General features: G+C 36.8%; 1 protein-coding gene across 2 annotated transcripts in view; it reads right to left on the bottom strand.

The window, feature by feature from the left end:
* TDRD3 (tudor domain containing 3) overlaps positions 1-20,441 on the bottom strand; it is a 96,369-nt gene that overhangs the window by 49,730 nt on the left and 26,198 nt on the right. Inside the window, exons 2-3 of one of the 2 annotated variants that reach the window (XM_059493361.1) lie at positions 5,037-5,121; positions 1,231-1,296 (exon numbers count right to left, since the gene is read on the bottom strand). In XM_059493361.1, the coding sequence (XP_059349344.1) occupies positions 1,231-1,296; positions 5,037-5,121 (151 nt within the window). The remainder of the gene's footprint in view (positions 1-1,230; positions 1,297-5,036; positions 5,122-20,441) is intronic. The other variant, XM_059493362.1, reaches the window with a different exon arrangement.

The raw sequence follows: 20,441 nt of genomic DNA, 5'->3' as shown, positions 1-20,441 counted from the left end.
CAAGGATTCAGCATACTATCTAATAGCTTGAGGTAAAAATTATAAATAGGAGTCCTTCTCAAGCAGATTTTTTTTTCTGTAATTGTTCCCAAATCCTGAAGGATTATCACCCTCCAGGAAACAGTTTGCAAGTGTCTGGTTTGGGGGTTTTTTTTAGAATAATTTTCTAAAGCTCTATGAATATAGATAAAGTTAAAACTATTCGCATTTGCTAAATAATATACTGCATGCCCTGACTGCTGCCTTGCTAAAATCTATGATCCCGCAATGGCCTCTCTCTAAAGTGTGCTTTGCATAAATGGCAATAATGTTTGTGCCTTTTTCTAGTAGAAGTCTGTGCTTGCAACAGTGACTACTCCATTTAGACAACAAAATAAACAAATCCTAACAGCTCTGAGCAGCCTCTCTCAGCAATCTGGCTTTCTTAAAACAAACCCACCTTAACTTACCACTATATGAATTTCAACAGTAAAAGAAATATGTTTCCCCAGATCTTTCACATCAGTGATAGACTATCAATACTTGAAGTAAGGGGTAAAGAACTGAAGTGAGAACCACTGCTAGGTTTAAAATAAAATTCCTTCCTTTACCCATCTCTGAATTGTTTTGTTCTAAGGAACAAAACAGGAAGGGTATACAGAAGGGGACAAATTTCATTTTTACCTAAACACACAACATGCATTAAAATCTAGCACACCCAAGTTTCAAGTATAATGCTCTTCTCTAGCACAAAGTGTTACCCCATCTAACATGTTTTATCCACATGACTTGTGGGATACACAACCATAGGAAAATTACATAAAGTGCATAGCTGTAGTCATGGATGCCAGTAGGCAAGTAATCCAGCATACACATGTATCACTGTGTATCAGAATCAAACCTCTATTTCGATTTATTTCTGACCTGCTTTCTTGCCCTCTCAGGATAATGAGGGGAAAAAATGAAATTCTGATAAAATGTCAAGACTAAACAAGTTTAATGACTTTCCAGCAACAAATGAAGTTGCCAGGATTGTTCAGATTTTTATTTAATCATTTCAAAGTTGTTGAAATGACACCCAGAAAGTCCTCTTTTATGGAGCTTATGTTCACATTTTTACACTATAATAGATTCAAATATTGGGGATTTTTGTACGTGAAGTAATGACAAAACCAGACAAATGTGCCACAGAAGGCTGTCATAACACAGAAATCACAGAATACAGAAAAGTGAAGTAAAAATATTGTCTACCTTTTCCACCTTTCCACCATTGATGTCACTGGGGAGGAATTTCTTGCCAATCGTTCTTAAATCTGTCTGAAATGATTACAGAAGACAAGACAATATTAACTTAAAATATGCACTTAAAAAAAACCCCTGTAACATAGGAATAAAAATAGCATTTTTTCCATCATGACAACTATTTATTCAACAGAAATCCACTACTTTGTGTGATAAAAAATTCGACAACTCAAGAGTTTACAAAAGAAATCCTTTTGCTTTTTAAATTATATTCTTGTTTTAATTAATGAAATTAACATTTTCAACGTTGATTAAAATGCTTTTAAATAAACAAAACCAAATGGCTATGCAATGTTTAATGGTTAAACATAGCTGTGAGGCTTCACAGAGGTAAAATATCCATCTTTGCTCTCCATCTGGCACTTAGAGAAAAGTATTTTTAGTTCCTGTCTTTTTACATGCACAAATCCTTACTTATTATGATCATAAACAACTCCTTTAAAAGAAAATGTGCTGAATGTAATTACTACAAGAACTTGAACCATATTTTGCCATTAATATATGTCAATGGCCTACTGTTCTGGCACCCTGATCTAAAACTGAGCGGGACTCTATCTTAGTATCCAAAATATTGTAAATTATTTATTCTGGTTTTCAGTGAGAAACACTGGTAAATTACAAATTAGAAAACAATCATAAGAATGCACTTTTAGCATATTTACTGAGTATATAGAGGGAATAAATGCCCAATCCTCTCTCTGTTGCACAAGATAGCCAGGTAATGACAAGGAAGTACTTTCAGTTTTTCAATTTGAGAAAAATCTGAGTTTTTCACAACTGGGGAAACTCATCTGTCACTCCTATGTCTCTGAATAGCACACAGGCTCCTGTGTGGCCGACAGAATCATTCTAGAATGGTTTGGGTTGAAAGGGACCTTAAAAAACATCTAATTCCTATCCCCTCCTACGGGCAGGATACACCTTCTGGTAAGACAATATTGCTTACAGCCCATCCAACAAACCCTTAGACACTTCCAGGGATGGGGCATCCATGACTTCTCTGAGCAATCCATGCTAGTGCCTCACCACACACAGTAAAGAACTTCATCCTCATATCCAGCCTAAACCTACTCTCAGATTGAAGCTATTCCCCCTTGTTCTTTCATTACATGTCCTTGTAAAAAGTGTCTTTCTCCATCTCCCTCCTAAGCTTCCTTTAGGCACTGGGAAGGCACAATTAGGTCACCCCTAAACCTTTTCTTTTCCAGGCTGAACCATCCCAAGCCTTTACTCACAGGAGAGATGGTCCATCTCTCTGATCATCTTGGTGTCCCTCCTCTGGACTTGCTGTAACAGCTCCATGTCCTTCCTGCACTGGGACCCCAGAGCATGGTACAGCACTGCAGGTGGGGTCTCACCAGAGCAGAGGGGCAGAATCCCCTCCCTGGCCCTGCTGCCCACACTGCTTTGGATGCAGCCCAGGACACATCTGGCTTTCTGTTCTGGGCAGTGAGTGCACATGGCTGGGTCATGTCCAGCCTCTCATCCAGCAGCACCCCAAGTCCTTCTCAGCAGGGCTGCTCTCCATCTCTGCATCCCCAGCCTGTGCTGACACTGGTGCTTGCCCCAGCCCAGGTGCAGCACCTTGCACTTGGTCCTGGAATCTCATGAGATTCTGATGCACCCACATCTTGAGCTTGTCCAGGTCCCTCTGAAAGGCATCCTATCGTTCAGGTGTGTCAGCTGCACCACTCAGCTTGATGTCATCTGAAAATTTGCTGAGGGTGTACTTGGACCCTTCATCTATGTCATTAAGGAAGATATTTAGCAACACTGGTCCCAATACAGATCCCTGAGGGAGACCACTTGTCACTGATGTCCATTGGGACTCTGAGCCATTAATCACTACTCTCTGGATGGGACTGTCCAACTACCCAATTACTTTCTTATGCCTCTAACATTCATTAAATCCATCTTTCTCCAGTTTAGAAAGAAGGATATTCTCAGGGACTGTGTCAAAGGCTTTACAGAAGGCCAGATAAATTACATCTGTAGCCCTCCCCTTGCCCACTGATGCAGTCACCCCATCACAGAAGGTTGCTGGGTTGTTCAGGCAGAACTTGCCCTTGATGAAATCTCCAGCTTCCCATCAGAGTAGCAGGAATGGTAGACAACTTTCACAAATACTTTTTAAGTTCTTAGACAAAATAAAAACATTTCAAGGACTGAAGATACACTTATGTCTACTTCATACTTATTTAAGCAATTCACACATACACATTCAAAAAAAGGTAAAACAGGTCAGCTGACTTCTGGATTTCTTCTGCCTGAAAGGTGCCTCCAGCAGCCAAGGAAGAATTTGTAGGAAGTGGAACATAAATTCACTATTATCCTGCCATTAAAGACACACTGCTACCCTCTACATAGTCAACAGATAAGTAATCTTTTGGGCACAAAAAAACCTGACTTAATGATTAAAAGTGATAAGCCATTAATTCTGTTTTGGAGTAGTTGTGCAACATTCCTGGTTTATTTTAGTATCTATCAAACCTGAAATACCAACACAGTCACAAATGAGCATGTCAGTACTCATTCCAGTATATGATGACATGCAGGGTAATACCCAGCAACTCACAAATACTTTATTTAGGTTTTGTATAAAGCAGCAATGCATTCCCAAATATATGGACATGCTGCTCTGGTCCAGGAATCAAATGCTTGCCTTCTGCATGTTTTGTATTACATTCTTTGCATCTTTGCATTATAATTTTGCTTTAGTTCTTTTCATATTCCTTACAGGAACTGGTGCCTGTATACATGAGTGACTGAACACATGCTTTAAAGAATAAGTGAAAGGAGCAGAGGGGACCCTCTTTTTCAGAGTACCATCCAAAACCATCTAGTGGTTAAATCTTGAGGGGGAACAAAATAATCTCCAACAACTCCCACATAATTTCATTATTTTATTCTTTCTAATTTCAGAAAGGAAGAATACTTTTCTCTTAAGCACTCGACTACATTGTTTTTCCCCTTGAAACTACATATAGTTATTACAAAGTTTATATTAAACCAAATAAAGTACAGTTCATATTAAGCCATTTAAAACATCTGAGTATGGATTTGATATGTTAAAATAAAATAGCAAATACATGAACTAAGAAAGGCAGGAGACTTATTAATGATTACCAACAATGTATATACTAGAATTCTGAAAAACAGGGATTCACATGCACACTTTTCTCATATCCTTAAAAAAATATTATGGTATATTGCTTTGAAGATGTTGTGCTATCTCATACATTGCTTGTTAATTTTTTGCCAAAATTATGAGTACTAATCCAGATTTCTGTAGTAAAGAAAAAAAGCCAGGTTTTAGTTACATAAATATGTACACTGGATATGTAGTCTGAATGTGCTTTAAGAGCATCATGTCCAGAATTCAACGTAAGAGTGTTTTTTTAATCCCAACAAACTTATACTAAAATTTCACACTCATGTCATTACTGCAGCACTTCTGGTTGTATTCATGCTTATAGTTTGACTTTAGTTTTACATTTCATAAACAAAATAAATATTTTCCGACTGCTAAATCTGTTCATTTTTTCTCCTACAAGTTTTGCAGTTTGGAATAGATTTTTTTCCAAATAAAACTCACAATTCATACAGGCAAGGAGAGAGGTAAGTACTCTGTCCTTTACATAAATCGCACTGACAATAGCACACTTAATTAGACACACAAACCTATATTTGAACCATTGCATCTATCATTTTTAACATGATTTCCCAGAAAAAACATTTTCACTACCATGACTTACATTAAGGGCAACTAGGATAATATCATTCGTATTAACTTTTTCAGATGAACTTAAGCAAGCTTCAATTCCTTCATCTGAAAGACACCTGTGAAAGAAAAAAAAAATGGAATATCACATGATGTATCAATGAGACAAACATTTCTTCTGTCTATGAGATTGTCTTTAGTTCCTATATTTTTTATTGGTAAAGCATAGATGCAAAAATTAATGAAAAATTACTTAACGTAAGTATTTTCCTTACACTGATGGTGGTAGCACAGGATCAGTATCTTTCTGCAAAAATTCTGTAAGTATACAATAAGTTTTGAACACTAAGTTTTGAATTGAATACCTGAATCTATTTTAAAGGGTTGACCTATTCTAGCCTTCAAAAAAAACTTTAAAAAAGGATAGTTTTAACTTGAGTGATCAGAAACTGTGACATTTGTTTTTCACTTTGCCTACTCTACCCCATCTGCAGTTCCAGTTTTCAATTTTATGTAGCTGGCAACCTGCCTTCTTCTTCACAGCTCTTCATTTTATTCAAATACATCACAGCAACCATTACATAATTGATAGACATCCAGTCTGAAACACAGGTCCTCCTCAACATTTAAATAACTACTCACCAAGAAATCACCTTTTCCCAAATAATAAAAGAATGATTTAAGAAACAAAGAGTTACATACACTAAAAATATCAAAAATAAATATTCCTGGGTGCTTCAAGAAATACTTTGCTTTGAAGAAAATAACATGCACAGTGTAACATACAAACAAGGCAAAAAAATACTTGAAGGGAAGTACACTTGACAGACCTTTCTGATTCCAGCCCTGGTGACTTTAACATTGCCCTTTCCAGTCCTGCCAGTGTTCCAAGACTAATTACTGCTCCCAGCTGTGCTCTAACCCAGACACTTGATGGGATTTATCTGCTCATGTCAGACAATGGAATCTAGCAAATCCTGAGTCTCTAGCCCACCATCACCAAAAAGAAGAAAAGCCAATAATTAAACAATTTGGATGGCAAAAAAAAGCATGCATATGTATAGAAGCATATGAAGAAACAATTCTATTTTTTTAATAAAAGACAAATGCTTGAGAAGAATAAGGTAGCAAGTTGTGTTGCTTTGCATGGGAATAGAGGATTTCCCAGCTGAGTAATTCTAAGCTTCAGTACTATGATATGGGAAGCTTTGTGCAACTCCTGTGCATTAGCAGCTCTCATTAGCTGGAGTCAGAAGGTAAAGCAGAACAGCACTCCCACTCTGTGCCAGGGGAAAGAGATACATCCAGACTATCCTGCTCTCGAGGCTTCAACTGTGGCTTAATTACACCAACAGACTTCCTAGAAAGAGCAGTATCAAACTCTACTAGTTTGCCTTCTGCCATCTTCAGCGTAAAACTGAACATAAGCAGAACAGCAGGGGCTAAGGGAGTACAAAATCCATAAGCTGAGTTTTAGACTGTTGGCTAAGTCATGGAAGGATTTTTCTTTAATGCTCCAAATGCAAATGAAGTCATTCTTCATTCTACTAAAGCCAGAGGGACTGCAATTCTCTTACAGTTATTTATGCCCAGTACTTCAACATAAGCGCTACCATTTTCCAGCAAGAAAAAAAAACATTTTTAAAGAACGACTAAACAAGAATCTGACCTACAATTAAACTTTCTCTACATAAGACAAGATTAATTCTTCTATTACAAAATTCACTGCTGAGTCATGTTTTACTTTTGCACCTCAAACTAAAAACTGAATCACAGCTATCAAAACAACACTCTGGTTTAGTCAAAATTTTCAGTTTATAACTTCTTATGTATAAATTTACATATAACTTTTCAATTTAGTTTGTCTCGTTATTTAGGAAAGCTTTTGAGACAGAAGGATAAAGAGAATCTCATGGGAGAAGACCACTAATTTTTGACTTGTGCTAATTTAAGCAACAGCACTTAGCAAAAACATTGCCTATCTGACCAAAATCTCTGCCAACCTCACACAGACATCAATCATAAAATACTACTGAGGACATCTGTTAGGTTGATTTAAGCAAACATCAAAGCTTTTTAGCAAAAACCTGACTGACTTGGTTGTTTTAAGAGTTTTCAAAAAAAAAAAAAAAACTGTGAATATCAATGTAGGGGGGGTACTTTATAGTTCAGGGTTGGTTGGTTTGGTTATTATAGGTGCTCATTATATAAAAGTATAAATTAGGCAAATACAAAAGATCAGGATCAAGATTACTTTAAAGAAAAAAAAGATCAAATCAACAATTCTGTCAGCCAAATTTTGCTAAAGAACTTCAACAGAGAAAAAAAGAGCTTTCCAGTAATGTGTCAGGTGCTGCCTCTGTGTAACAAGATGCAAAACTATAGATTTAGTAAAAAATGGTCAGAAATTGGCCAGGAAGCAAATTGCAACCAGGAGACATTGTGCACCAGATTCAGCCAAAGCACAGATCTCTCCTGCTGTAACAAAAGCTTGAAACCATTGTACATCAAGTCAGTCTTTTCCATTTTGCCATAATAACATTCTTATACAGACTACTTCATACAGCAATGAGTACTCCAAATGTGTTTATATTTTCTTAACAAATTTATAGAAACTTATTTTAAATAAACTATTTTATTTACTCCTGTTTGTACAGTCTCCTATAAAAACTGTCAAAGTTTTAGCTTTGAGTATTTCCTGCTACAGGCCCACATATTATTTAAGAAAATTTTAAAAAATACTTTTATTAAATTTATTTTAAAATAAATTTATTTATACAGGAAAAATACACCTACCTCACTCAAGTATGAAAAGGGAGTCAAAATAGATAAAGCTACCTCTTCAGATGGCATAATCCTTCCCTCGACAACATAAGGATTATTAAGTCTGAGCTTTTTCCAGACTCTGAAGGAATCAGATTCCCTTTTTCTATCTGTTCTTAATGAAGGCATGAGATATGCTGAAGGTAGGACCTTTACAGCATAGGGCTGCTCAATTCTTTGTTCTCTGTATTAGATCAATGAAGGAGGGGAAAAAACAGACTGACCCTGAACAAAACCAAACCCAGTAAAAAGCTGCTCTGGAGTCAAAGAGAACAGCCCTGCAGCTCTGTGTCTCTTTTACATTCACTCAAGCGCCTCACATCACCTGCAATACCTGTTCTGCCTGTTTTGCAAAATGCCACAACCTTCAGTACCAAAAGGTCACCTACAGCGTGATCCTATTACATTAATCCAAGACACTTCCTATTGCCAAGTGGTTGGGAGCAATCCTAAACCTCATATGAACCAGATCACACTGCTGGAAGTGCCCATAAATCCCCCAATTCCCAAGACCTACCTGGCTGTGCTGGTGCTGTACAAGCAGTGTCTGTCAATCCTTGCTCCCCACACCCCCATTCCAAGCCATCTTCCCCAACTCTCCTTTATAAATAAAGGAGACACTGGGAATAACCTGGCACAGAAATGCTGCTGCCACAGTCAACAAATTTCCCTTTTTTCCTTCTGTAAACAAACATTTCAGAATTAAGCCCTTCTGCTTAATGTGAAACAGCAAATAAATAAAAGGTAAAATAAATGGGTGAGAAGCATAGGGAGCCAGCAGCCAAGCTCCACAAAGCTCTCCAAGAAGTCCAAAGCAAGCCAGTGGCTGACCACTGACACCTTACAATGACACCAAAAAAACCCTACAACACACACCCCACAACATAACCTCCCACCATAAGGTCTGGTAACCAAACTAAGACACACCAAAATTACCTTTAGTTTCCAAGAAATAAAGCACTCACTACACTTCTTTCTTACACATTTTAAAACAATCTTAAAAGTTGCATATTGAAGTCATGAAAACAACTACATTGATTTCAAGGGAATTTTAGTAAGTAATGCTGCAGGAGTCACACAGGGATTCTGTGGCCTTGAAACATTAATATAAATTAGAAGAAAAAAAAAATCAGAGTTTTCAACCAAATGGGTACAAAGCTTCCACAAATGGTTGAGATGGTTATTTCTGAAACATTCTCAAGAGAAAGAAGATCAGAAGAGAAAGGAAAATAAATGTTTCTACTGCAATTCTTTTGCATTACACTTGCTGAAACCTGAGGGATATCTCACCTATTCCTCCCCCCACTCCAGGTTCATTCATCTGAGACATGAAGCAGTACAATCCGCTTAGCAACAGCTTTTGTCAGAAAAAACACCTCCTAGAAAGTACCTGCATTCCCACCTTCAAATGAGACATTAAAACAAAGCCATTAGTAATGAATCAGCATTTTCTACATTAATCTTTCACATATAAATCCAAATCTGTAATTTTTCTGTCAAAATGTTCTCAACCAGCTTCTATGGAAAACAGATTTCAGTAATTCTTCCTTTGTAATACACAAAAAAAATATTACATCAGTGACAGGCAGAGCTGTTTTCCCACTGCTCCTTCACATCAAGTATAACATCAATTTAATAACCCACTTTTGTACATGATAGGTGTGCATTCTCCTCTTCCGTATCTCCCACTGCTATGGGATATAACCATAGTACCAACCTTGCCTATGCCTCTACTTCTCTCCCTTGACGTTCTGCTTTACTTCATAAAGAACAAATTACACCTGATGTGGCCTGAATAGACAGATTTGTGTAGTGCTACTCTATTACCTATGTCTGAAACACTGAAGAAATTGGCAGTATCAAAGTAAGATGCATTTTTTGTCTGCTCTATACTGCTGGATCAAACACTTCATCTGCAGACAAACACGCATGTGTATACACACACACAAAGGTTTTAAATGAGAGCCTTATTCTCCAATTAAATCCAGCAGGTAAACAACTCTCCTAATAATATTTATTTGTCATGAGCAGCTTTCTTGAAAAGCATCTTTTCTCTCTTTGTAATTAACAGTTCATGCACACAAATCTTTAATCTTCCATCCTTTTTCTATCACATAATTTTTCTATAAATCCTCTGTAATTTTCTTCAACTATCTCTAGAATTAACATCTTATTAAGTAGAAGCTTTGTTTAACATAAGAAGCAAATAAGGAAAATTAACATAAATATGTTCTATAAAATTTATCCATTTCAGATTCCCAACTTTTCCAGAATCACTGTGATATTATCAAACTCAAACTGCACTACCACTTCTAATTCAGTGCCAGCCACACAAATCAATGTTTTATAGCAAATTTGATATAGCTATTTTCATTGTGTTTATGCAAAAATCAGAACGTTCCTTACGTATCTTTGCTACAGAAGCAGATTTATACAATCATGCTATAAAATGGTAAGGTTTTCAAAAGGAAAAAAAACGCAGAAAGCTTTCAAATTTTTCTTACTTGATAACGCCTCAATAAAAAAGAGAACACTCGAAGCAATTAAGCAAAGAGGATCTTAAAAGGCCGCAGTAGTACACGACCACCACTGGATGTCAGTGTTGCTCCATAACAGAAAAACTGCACACCAGCTATCAAAAACTTGGGCGTTCTCTTAATAGGGCTTCAAAATGTTTTGCTGAATTTCAGTTGTGTAAAGGAATTACAAAAAATGTTAGAAATTTCACTAAGGAGCTATCCACTACAGCTGTTTAAAAAAGAAAAACAAACCACATTTTAAGGCATTATTATTCAAATACAAAAATCAGATTGCCAATAAAGTGTTTCCTTTAACCTGTGTAACTATTACTGGGAAGCAACTGACACTGTTCTTCCCTTCAGCTTCTGAGCTTTTAGTTTAAAGAACTAAATGGGCAAAATTAGAGTCAATTGTTCCTTTATCCACAAGGCAAACATCTGCAAGGAATGACAAACCTAGATTCAAGTGGCATTCTTGGCAATTTTACTATCAATATTCTCACACCAAGAAATGTCATTTCATTTTGCAGTTGCATTTAAAGATTTATTTCCTACATCTTGCTCTTGTCTCGTACATTTGGTGTATCTTCCTCATGTGTTTTGCACATACAACAATGACTATTGCTATAAACTGTATTTTTCTTTTCCTATCACTTTTTCAATTTGTTAATAACACACTGAACTCTGACCTGAGCATTCACAGCTTTGCAGTTTTGAGGAGCTTTATCTCATGTTTGAGCACAGTATTTCACCCAGGTTTTTCATGACAGTATCAAATCAAGCATGACCCAGAAGATGTTTTCACGCAGCCTCAGGTTTTGACAGTGAAGCATCCATAGCCATTCTTTCTAGTACAGTCAAACTACTCTGATAATTGCCTTACAGGAACTTCATCTGAACTGTTTCTCTATTTCACTCCTAAAGATGCAAACCAAAATTTTAAAATAACAGAATGGACTGTACTGTATCATTATTAAAAATCCACTAATTTTTAAGTGCACTTATGCTAGCAAAAGCCAATTTGAATAATCCAAAAAGCACTCTGAGAAATACAGAATTTTGGTTGCAACTCGGTAAGCATGCAGGTGAAGAGGTACCAAAGTATTTCAGCATATCTTTAAAATATTACTGACATTTCTAAAACTGGTGCACAGCCACTACATCATCTTGGTTCCCCAGGCAGTTAAACTTGCATCTCAGCTACCTAATTTTTCACTCCTGGGAATACACCACTTCCTTAAGTGCAGTCTCCAGCCCAAGCCGAGTTGAAACCCCAGAAAGGAGCTCATAAAATATACATTCACAAGCTCATGTTCTCAGATGTTTAGCTGACAAAACTTAAGGCCTAAACTTCTCTCAGATGTCTATGACATTTGACTTTCAATAAAAAACATGAACTAAGAAAGTCAATGTATTTTTAGAACAAATAAAAAAGGTTGGCATTTTTTTTACATACCATAATAGAAGCAGAATGAATGTCATTACTGCCCCCACCTTTTTTTTTAATGTGAGAAAGCAAATAAAAGTTGGTTAGCACTAAAATCTATTTTGACAGTAAAATCCTGACCTAAAGAAAGCACAGCAAATATTCAGTGCCAAGGAAAGGGAGAAAAAACAAAAACAAAACCCAAAAGTGCAGTACTTAACACCAATACATTAGCTTCTTCCTGGCTTACACTTACCTGACACTTTCAGTAGGAATGGGATAAAGACCAAATAACTCAGAAGCACTACAGTTCAAAACACATGCAGTATCAAGCACTGCAAACATTATTTCACTGCATAAGCAACAGTAGTCCAGCAGCTGACAGTGAGGCCCCACACAAGCACCCACGGTGCTTCTCCTTCAGGAACCTCCTGCTCCTCAGCCAGCCTACCCCATCTTGATGTGGAGCCGCTTCCTTGCCCTCCTACCAACACAGGAGAGGCAAAGAGCCCAGATGGAACTGCTCTCCCTAACAAGGAGCCTTTTCTGCCTCTCCTACACTAACACTGGAGAGGAGAGGTGCCTTAACCCTGGGTCAGTAGTCCTGAGACAGGATTTGGTGGTAAGCAGGTTTCTGCTCGGTGTCAGAGGCAGACCCCAGCAATCCCTCAAGGGCTTCCAAGTCAAATTTCTATTATGATTTTTTAATCACCTTCGTAAAACCAGCCTCTTATCCATTTCCAAAGGACAAGGACTATTGTCATACAAAAGCAGGAATAAACAGTGACCGTTTTAGAATTAATCTTTAATATATTTGACATGCAAGGAGAACTGTAAGTCTATTATTGGGTTAGCCTGACAGTCAGTCACACTCACACTTCTCTAAATCCACCCCACACACCCTTCTCTTTTTAATTACTAGAACTTGTATTATTTTGGGGTTCCCCCCACAGCCTTTCTGAAATTACTCTGTTCCAAACATGAAGTATCAAACAACAGGTTTGAAGCATACTCTCAATCAAGTTCGTGCACACAGAACATGAACTTTAAGACATTTTAACAGCTGCATTAGTGAAGTCTTTACAGTCGCACCTCTCATAGTGCGATGTGTGCTCTTTTTAAGTCTATTTTCTTCTATAAAATTCCTACTGCTGAGAATACGTAAGAGTATGAGGCTGGCAGCACATCTTTAACAAGGGAAAGTTTGGTTCTTGAATAAAACATAAAGCTTGTTTACCTTTACAACCATATGACACATCTCTAATAACATCACCATCAAAAACCACACACTCTCCACTTGCTCTTTCACAAATGCAATATACTTCACTCACCACACGCTTTACTTAAGTTATGTACATAAAACTGAAAACCAGAATCAACCTTCCTTTAGAATTCCAGTTCCCAACAGAAGAATTCAAAATAATCACTTTCGCAGCTGCAGTGTGCCTGGAGCCCAGGGCTTCCTGGTTTTAAAAGTCCTAGGCCTAAGCCTAGGACTCAGGCTCAGAGTCAGAAATCCTAGAAACTGTAGAATGTCTCACAACACAGGTCTACAAGAAGCCGGTTTCAGGACACCTGCAGTTCTTCTACAAGCAGACAGCTGGGAAAGGGAGAAAAATTGTAACATTTGGAAAACAGGCATGTGGAAAAGCCTGTCTTAAACTGACAAGGAACTACTAAGCAGAACACTCTCTGAAAGGGCTGCACAGACAGTAAGATTACTTCGTTATGGTTTCAAAAACCTTAAATTAGATGGACTTCACTATGTGATGTAATGTTTATCTCTTCATTGGCATCTCTAAACAGCGTGAGAAATCACTGAAAGTCAGGAAAAAAGCTACAAATTGAGATCTCAAATCTACATGCGATAGGTTTTTAAAAACTGTACTGCTGCAATTTTAGGTCTTATTTGTGATATAGTTTTAAATTGAACTAGCAGCACTGTAAGTATATGCAAAGGTAACTACTACATAAGTAAAGAGCCACTAAATTTTCCACCTTAAAACAACTGCAAAAGCTACTGATAAATACTTTGACAGGTAATTTACACTCAAAATGTACCTGACAAACTATAGATTTTTCATATTAATGATGGCAAAATCCAAAGCACTAGGTAGGAAGGTAGGGAAGGAAGGAGACTGAAAGGAAGAAATAAAACAGACCTTCCCCCAAACAGAAGATGAAATCACCAGCTGCTTAGCATCAGTCTAGAAGGAACTTTTGCCCATCTCACTCATTACTTTATTTCCACTTCTTGAGCCCTGAATTAACACAGCAGACACAGAGCATAACTTTCTCTGCTGGAAGTAACCAACCAAGTTCCACAGTGCAGCCATAATCATCAATCACATCGGAATGCAGACACAGGAGTTACTTATTTCACCACCACGTATGTAAGACGAGGAGTGCCCGAGTCAAACTGAAATCCCGGTTCTGCTCAGTGGCTACACACTCTTTCAAGGTGAAGATCAAAAATGTATATAGCTCTCACTTCACCACATGGTTATATACAGAATCTTCAAGTGAATTAGTTGGTTAAACAAGTTCAAAAAACCATCAAAAGCCCAGGACAAATAAGAAACTTTGATAATAAAAATATATATTTAAATGGTAAGGAATTATTATTTCATTATGAAATAAACATATTTTCAGATTTTTTTGTCTTCCCAAAGACATCTATTCAAAGGCCATTATTACTGACAGCTTAGACAAAACAGTAAAGAGGTACTGGATTTTATATTTAAAACAAAAATATTAAAGGATGTTTTTCAAAGGAAAAAGGGAGATAAATTGTATCAACCAAGCAAAAAAGAAGTCAAAAGAAAGACTGAACAAAATATTCTGGAGGATTCATTTGCTAAAAGTTAGTAATAAAGACTTCAAAGCAGGTAGAAAAACTCTGACAGGTGACAAGGATGACAAATGAATGAGTGCCAAAAGGATTGATTAAAAAACAGGTCTATTATGTAAGTTGGTTTTCTTTGGGTTTTTGGTTGTTTGGGGGGGTTTTTATTATTCTTTCTAAACTAAATCTCTAAAGAGATTTGGAAGTTCTCCAAACTAAAGTTCTCATTCAAATACACATCTAAGCAAGTTTCTCAAATTGATATTACAATATAAAAGGCCTTAGAATATACACAGCAGTAACAGCAAATCCCACTGGGATCAGCAAATGTTTACCCAATAGCTCCACAGCAGCCAAAATCCAGAACTGCTGACACACTCTAAATGAACACCTCTACCAGAAGAATGGAAAAGAATAGAACATCAGACATGTTGATCACATGAAATCCTAGGATTTACATAGACACACATGAACAAACTCATATAAGCTATAACAAAGACTAAATTTGTAGCCTCATGAGAACCTTTTGGGCTTTAGGGGGAAGATATTTCTGGCAGATAGAAGGTGTCTCATCCACTGCTATTAGAGTTCCCTAAAAAAATTAAGAGAAAGAGTGGAGAGCAGAAGGATGCAAGGAGGAGAGGGTAGAAAGACTTGCTGAAATAGCTTTGGCCAGACCTTTCAACAAAAGTTTTTAAAGAAAACGAATTTAGGCACAAGAAGAGAGAAGAATCCTTTCTCACATACTAAAACATGGGAAAGGAAGGTTATGAACACAATGGTTTCTCTTCTAGAGGATTAGTTAACACTGGATATATTCCTCTGGTTTGTACAGAATACCACAAATTTTAAGGCTAAGGACTGGACAGCAAGGTAGTAATTGGTGATGATTATACAGTCTTAGATGACACAAAAATCTATAGCTTAGTGCTCTCTATGACCATAGGATAAGCTGTCAGATGAATTTCAACATTAATAAACACAAAGCACTGCACAATGAGAACGGAAAAAAAGCTCACACAATGTGTACAATGCTGAGCTCTAATTTAGTTTTTAATGAAAAATATATATTTTTCATTAATAACTTAGTTATTAATTAAAATATGTCATTCTGGACAGTAAGTCATGGCTCAGTAGCAGTCCAAATCACAAAGAATACTAGGATCTGTTTTGAAAATAATATAAGACACAACATTATGAAATAAATCAAATAATTACTAAGTAACACTGTTGCTGCATGTAACTTTCTATTATAAAAATTCAAGTTGCTTAATTTTTAACACAGACTTCCACCACAGGTCACACTGCGCAGCACAGATTCTCCTGACTAGTTGCAGAACCTCCATCCACAGACATCTTCCAAGACATAGCTAAGCAAATCTACAGACAATCTAATCTAGAAGCTACAGATGATCTAATCTAGAAGCAGAAGTTTTAATTAGGACAACTTTCAGAGATATCTTAGAATATTTCAAGAACTCAATGCAATTTGCAACCCTTGAACATATTACACATTAACATATTACATTTTAAGATGCAAAAACATAGGCTTAGTTTTAAAAATCCTGAAGTTATTCCTCCATTGGTTAACACACTTTATTCTTACTTCCATGCTGGCTTTACATACTTACATTTATTTTTATTTCCACTGGTTTAAAACCTACTGGAATTCTGGCACAATTTCATAGATGATGTTGTTGGCTCTTCAGGTCAGTTTTCTCATACCTTAGATCAAAAGCTGTTTAGTGTCTATAAACAGAATTGGCAATCCTTTAACAAATAACCTAATGAACATATACATTCTACATTTAATTACCAGAGAAATGTAGAGTCTGTTGCTAATACCAGAAGAGAGACAAAGATACCAAACCGCAGTTCAGAATACATTTAACGCTCTGGGTGTCAGGCCTTCCATCCTCCTGAGAGCATGAAGTGCTGTTGTTTGCACTGCTGCTTCAGCATAGGTGCAATGCATATGCTTTCAAATGTTACAACTCTTTTCTAGTGTAATGTGCCAGCTCACCAACCTTTTTAAAACATAGAGCAAACAGTTGATAACTGTGTGGCCTCTGTGTAACCAAGCTGATTATACGACAGATTAGAGTCCTCAGCTTCTTAGAGAAAGCCAGACAAGAATTCACTAAGACCAGCTCTCAGCATACACAACAAGGTATGAAACCATGTACACAACAAATACACAACATGCAGAAACAATGAAGTGGTGATTTACTGTAAACTTAGCATGTATTTTGATTAACTAATGAATGAATTGGGAGAATCAGTAATTCCTCCAACACTAAACCAGATGTGTAAGAAACTATCACATAGATAAATGTAGGAAATTGAGTTTTTCTGTTAACAATATTGATTTGTTCTCTTCTCCCTCAAGAGTCCCAATTACAAGTTCTAAGTCTTATAAAAATTACTTTTGAGAATCTGAATGCAATTTTGCAATTGATATTTGGAGATTTCAGTTGGCTGGATCTTTTGAGGTGACTTTGCTCAGTCCCTGGCAGGAACACAGCAATTCATTGCAGTCTACCTACACCATCAGTCATCCCAAGTTAAGTTCCCACTACCACTTAATTAATGAAATGATAGAAGTCTGCAGTTGGATGACACACAGCACCCTGAACATCACCATCTCTGATATCTCTAATTAGATGTCAGCACTGAAAAACTTGACCCAATACAAGTTTGTCATCCACAGAAACTGTTCTCTTACTCAAGGCACAAGATAAGGCAAAATTAAAATTAGGATGCAGAGAAAGATGAAAGCAAGGCTATCAAGTAATTAAGTACTACCAGCAGTAGCCTCATGACATAAAAATTACCAAAAAAACCTCTTAATTTGGCATAAAACCATACAATTAAGTCATTATCTTACTGTCAGATTCTGGGTTGCATCTTCATAAACAGATTTGTCAATCCGTACTTCCAGAACCACCTTGGTTATTTCATTTTTAAATGAATGTAGTAGTGTTTCTCTTTTCCTCCTGTACTCAAGCTGATGGTACTGCCTTCTAAATTCATGTAATTTATAACTACGCTTTTCCAGCTTATAAAATGAAGGTAAATTCAGCAATCATAGTGTTTATCCTAAATTATTATTACAAGGTACAAAGTGAGGCTGTGATGCTTCTGGCATTCCACTGCATAGGAAAGCCAAGTCTATCATAAGACAACAATTAGTTCTCCGCCAAAACAAAAGGAAACATTTAAAAATTCGATACATTAAAGCATGGCACGAAAATTAAATTCCATTAACAAATCAAAATTCAGACAAAGGAAAAACAGCTCCAACATAAACACATCCATGAGTTAATCACTGTTTTTCTGTTTTTCATTTCTATTTCTTTCCCTTTTTCATCTTCCTCTTCTCCATGGGTTTACAGTTCTTAAACTACAATACTGCAAAGGGAAAAAAAAAAAAAAAAAAAGGGAGCTGATCTTATATAATAATATGCAAGATGGCATGTAAGATACCAGGGCTTTATGACCAAGATATGACCTGACAGTTTTCAAGTGGGTAGTTGAAAATATTCTGAGAGAGAAGTTCCAGAACATAAATATATTCCCCTAAAAGTACACCACTCTCCATGTCATTGCAGTATTATTACACGCTTAGATACAGAATTTACATTCTAGCCTTTAAGTCATACAGCAATTGATCTACTCAATTTTCAGAATTGGACACACATTAACCATACAAGCAAAATAAATTTATCCAAAGGTATTTTGTAGAAGAGGATGCAGAATTAGGTACAGAAATCAAATGTTCATTCCTGGGTCACACCTCAAGCATTACTGCCCTTCAAGTATTACAGATATCTATGAGAAGATACTATAGTTGTTAAATATTTGAACACTTGAATTTCTTAGGCTTCTCTTTTTCAACTAAACTACCCCTATCTTTCAGCCTTTCCCTAGAAGGTCATGTTATTTTCTAGATCTCTATTTAGACTTCTTTTTCTCCCCTTCTCCCCACCCACACAGCTTCACGCAGTGCTGCACCCAAACTGGACACCAACTCCAGCTAATGCCTTACAGCACTGCCCAAGCTGAAAGAACCTTTTAATGCATCTTACAAATACCATAACTAACAACCAGCACAGCTGCTTTTTATACCCCATTCAACAGCATGATACTGCATCATACTTTCTACATATATAACAAAATATAAAAAAAGAACCCTCAAAATATTTTCTTGCAGAACTGCTTCTCATGAATCCTTATGATATGCAGGTGACTACTCCTACCTACACCCACAAAAAAATCTGCATTAAGCCTACTGAAATACATTTGTTTCTCTTCTATTCCAGACCATTTTTGACGTTAAATTCTAAAGACTTGCTGCTGAAGTGTTTGCAACCCTTCAGGTTAGACATTGTCTCATACTGTAAGTAATACCCCATCTCACAAGCAATTGTGTCTACTGTATATAAACTACATTTTCTCTTAAGTACCTAAAAAAACCCACACAAAGCTTCATTAAATGAACAAGACAGCATTGTTTTTTTCCGTGTCAAAACTTGTCTTGCCTTACTTCTTAAATTTCTGTTTGCAGTTGCTTGTCATCCTATTATGTTTGTCTATAAAAACACTGAAAATTATTAAACTGTTTACAGAACACCATGTTAGCCTGAGTGTTTCAAGATTCTCATTTTTACAGGGAAAAAAAACTAAAGGAGCAGTAACAATAGCTGAAGCCCATTAATCTTTTCTCACAATGTTCTTCTGCTGCCACATTTACAGAAGTGTGAATCATTCAGTTTTACATAAAGTAAAAAGCAGGCATTTTGGAGGTAATCTTGTTACCCAACTACAGGAACATAATTTTAACTTTATCCTGGATGGAGATAATGCAGATGAATAGATCAAAGACACAAAATGAGAAAGGAAGAGGACTTCATAGACTAAGACCCCTGTCTTAATCTGTTCCCTCTGATGCTTCTTTAACATAAAAGGACATAAAGAATTATCTTCTGGAAAGAAAAGCGTATTTCTCATCCCTAATTAATGTAAGTTTACAGAAAGGAAAAAACCAAAATCACAACACAAAATAGTCACCAAGCTTTGCCTTAAAAGATTTGTCCTACTGTTCAAGGTTTTGGAGAACATCGGTCATTTCAACTTTCCCTCTGTGCTAGTTGCCAAGGGCTGGAGCTTTACTCTGTGCTAAGCACTGGCATTCAAGTCTGGCATCTCAAGTTTCACTGCTGTCAGCTTACAGTGCCAGTGCTCACAGTCCTCTCCTCGCACGACGTCCCAGATCACAGGTCACATCTTTCACTTGGGTGTTGCCACTCATGTCACATGCCAGATGGAAGTGAACAGACAGGAACCACAACTTGTCCCTGCACAAGACACTATTTCAGCGACAGACACCTCACTGATACTTCCATATTCAATGACTCAATCATGCAGAATCTTAAGGTAAAAAAAGGATTTACTTTCTACAAGGGTAGCTTCTCACAGACATTGCCTCACAGTGGGGAAGCCTCTCAGCAACAACTGCTAGAGGATTTAATTGCATAGTTTGCATGCAAGCTATCGAATACAGACAGAGTTTTCCTATAAATAGACCAGATTTATTCCCCAAAGACAGCACGTGTTGATTTGAGATGGGTTACAAAGGTTAACCTACACATGATTTGGCATCAGAACTTGAATGCAGTCTGTTCTTGTGGGATGGCAGCCAAGTAGCTGCTGGCAGCATCTTATAGCAAAATTTTTGCTATGGCTAATTCAGGTGACTGTACCAGTACAATAGAGAAGAATGAATATATCTTTCCCAGGGAAAAAAAAAAAGGAAACTCTCTATCT

Source organism: Ammospiza nelsoni, chromosome 2 (genome assembly GCF_027579445.1).
Source record: "Ammospiza nelsoni isolate bAmmNel1 chromosome 2, bAmmNel1.pri, whole genome shotgun sequence".
In the NCBI taxonomy this organism is placed as follows: domain Eukaryota; kingdom Metazoa; phylum Chordata; class Aves; order Passeriformes; family Passerellidae; genus Ammospiza; species Ammospiza nelsoni.
The sequence above is the reverse complement of the archived record's forward strand: the minus strand, read 5'-3'. Positions and strand labels throughout refer to the sequence as shown.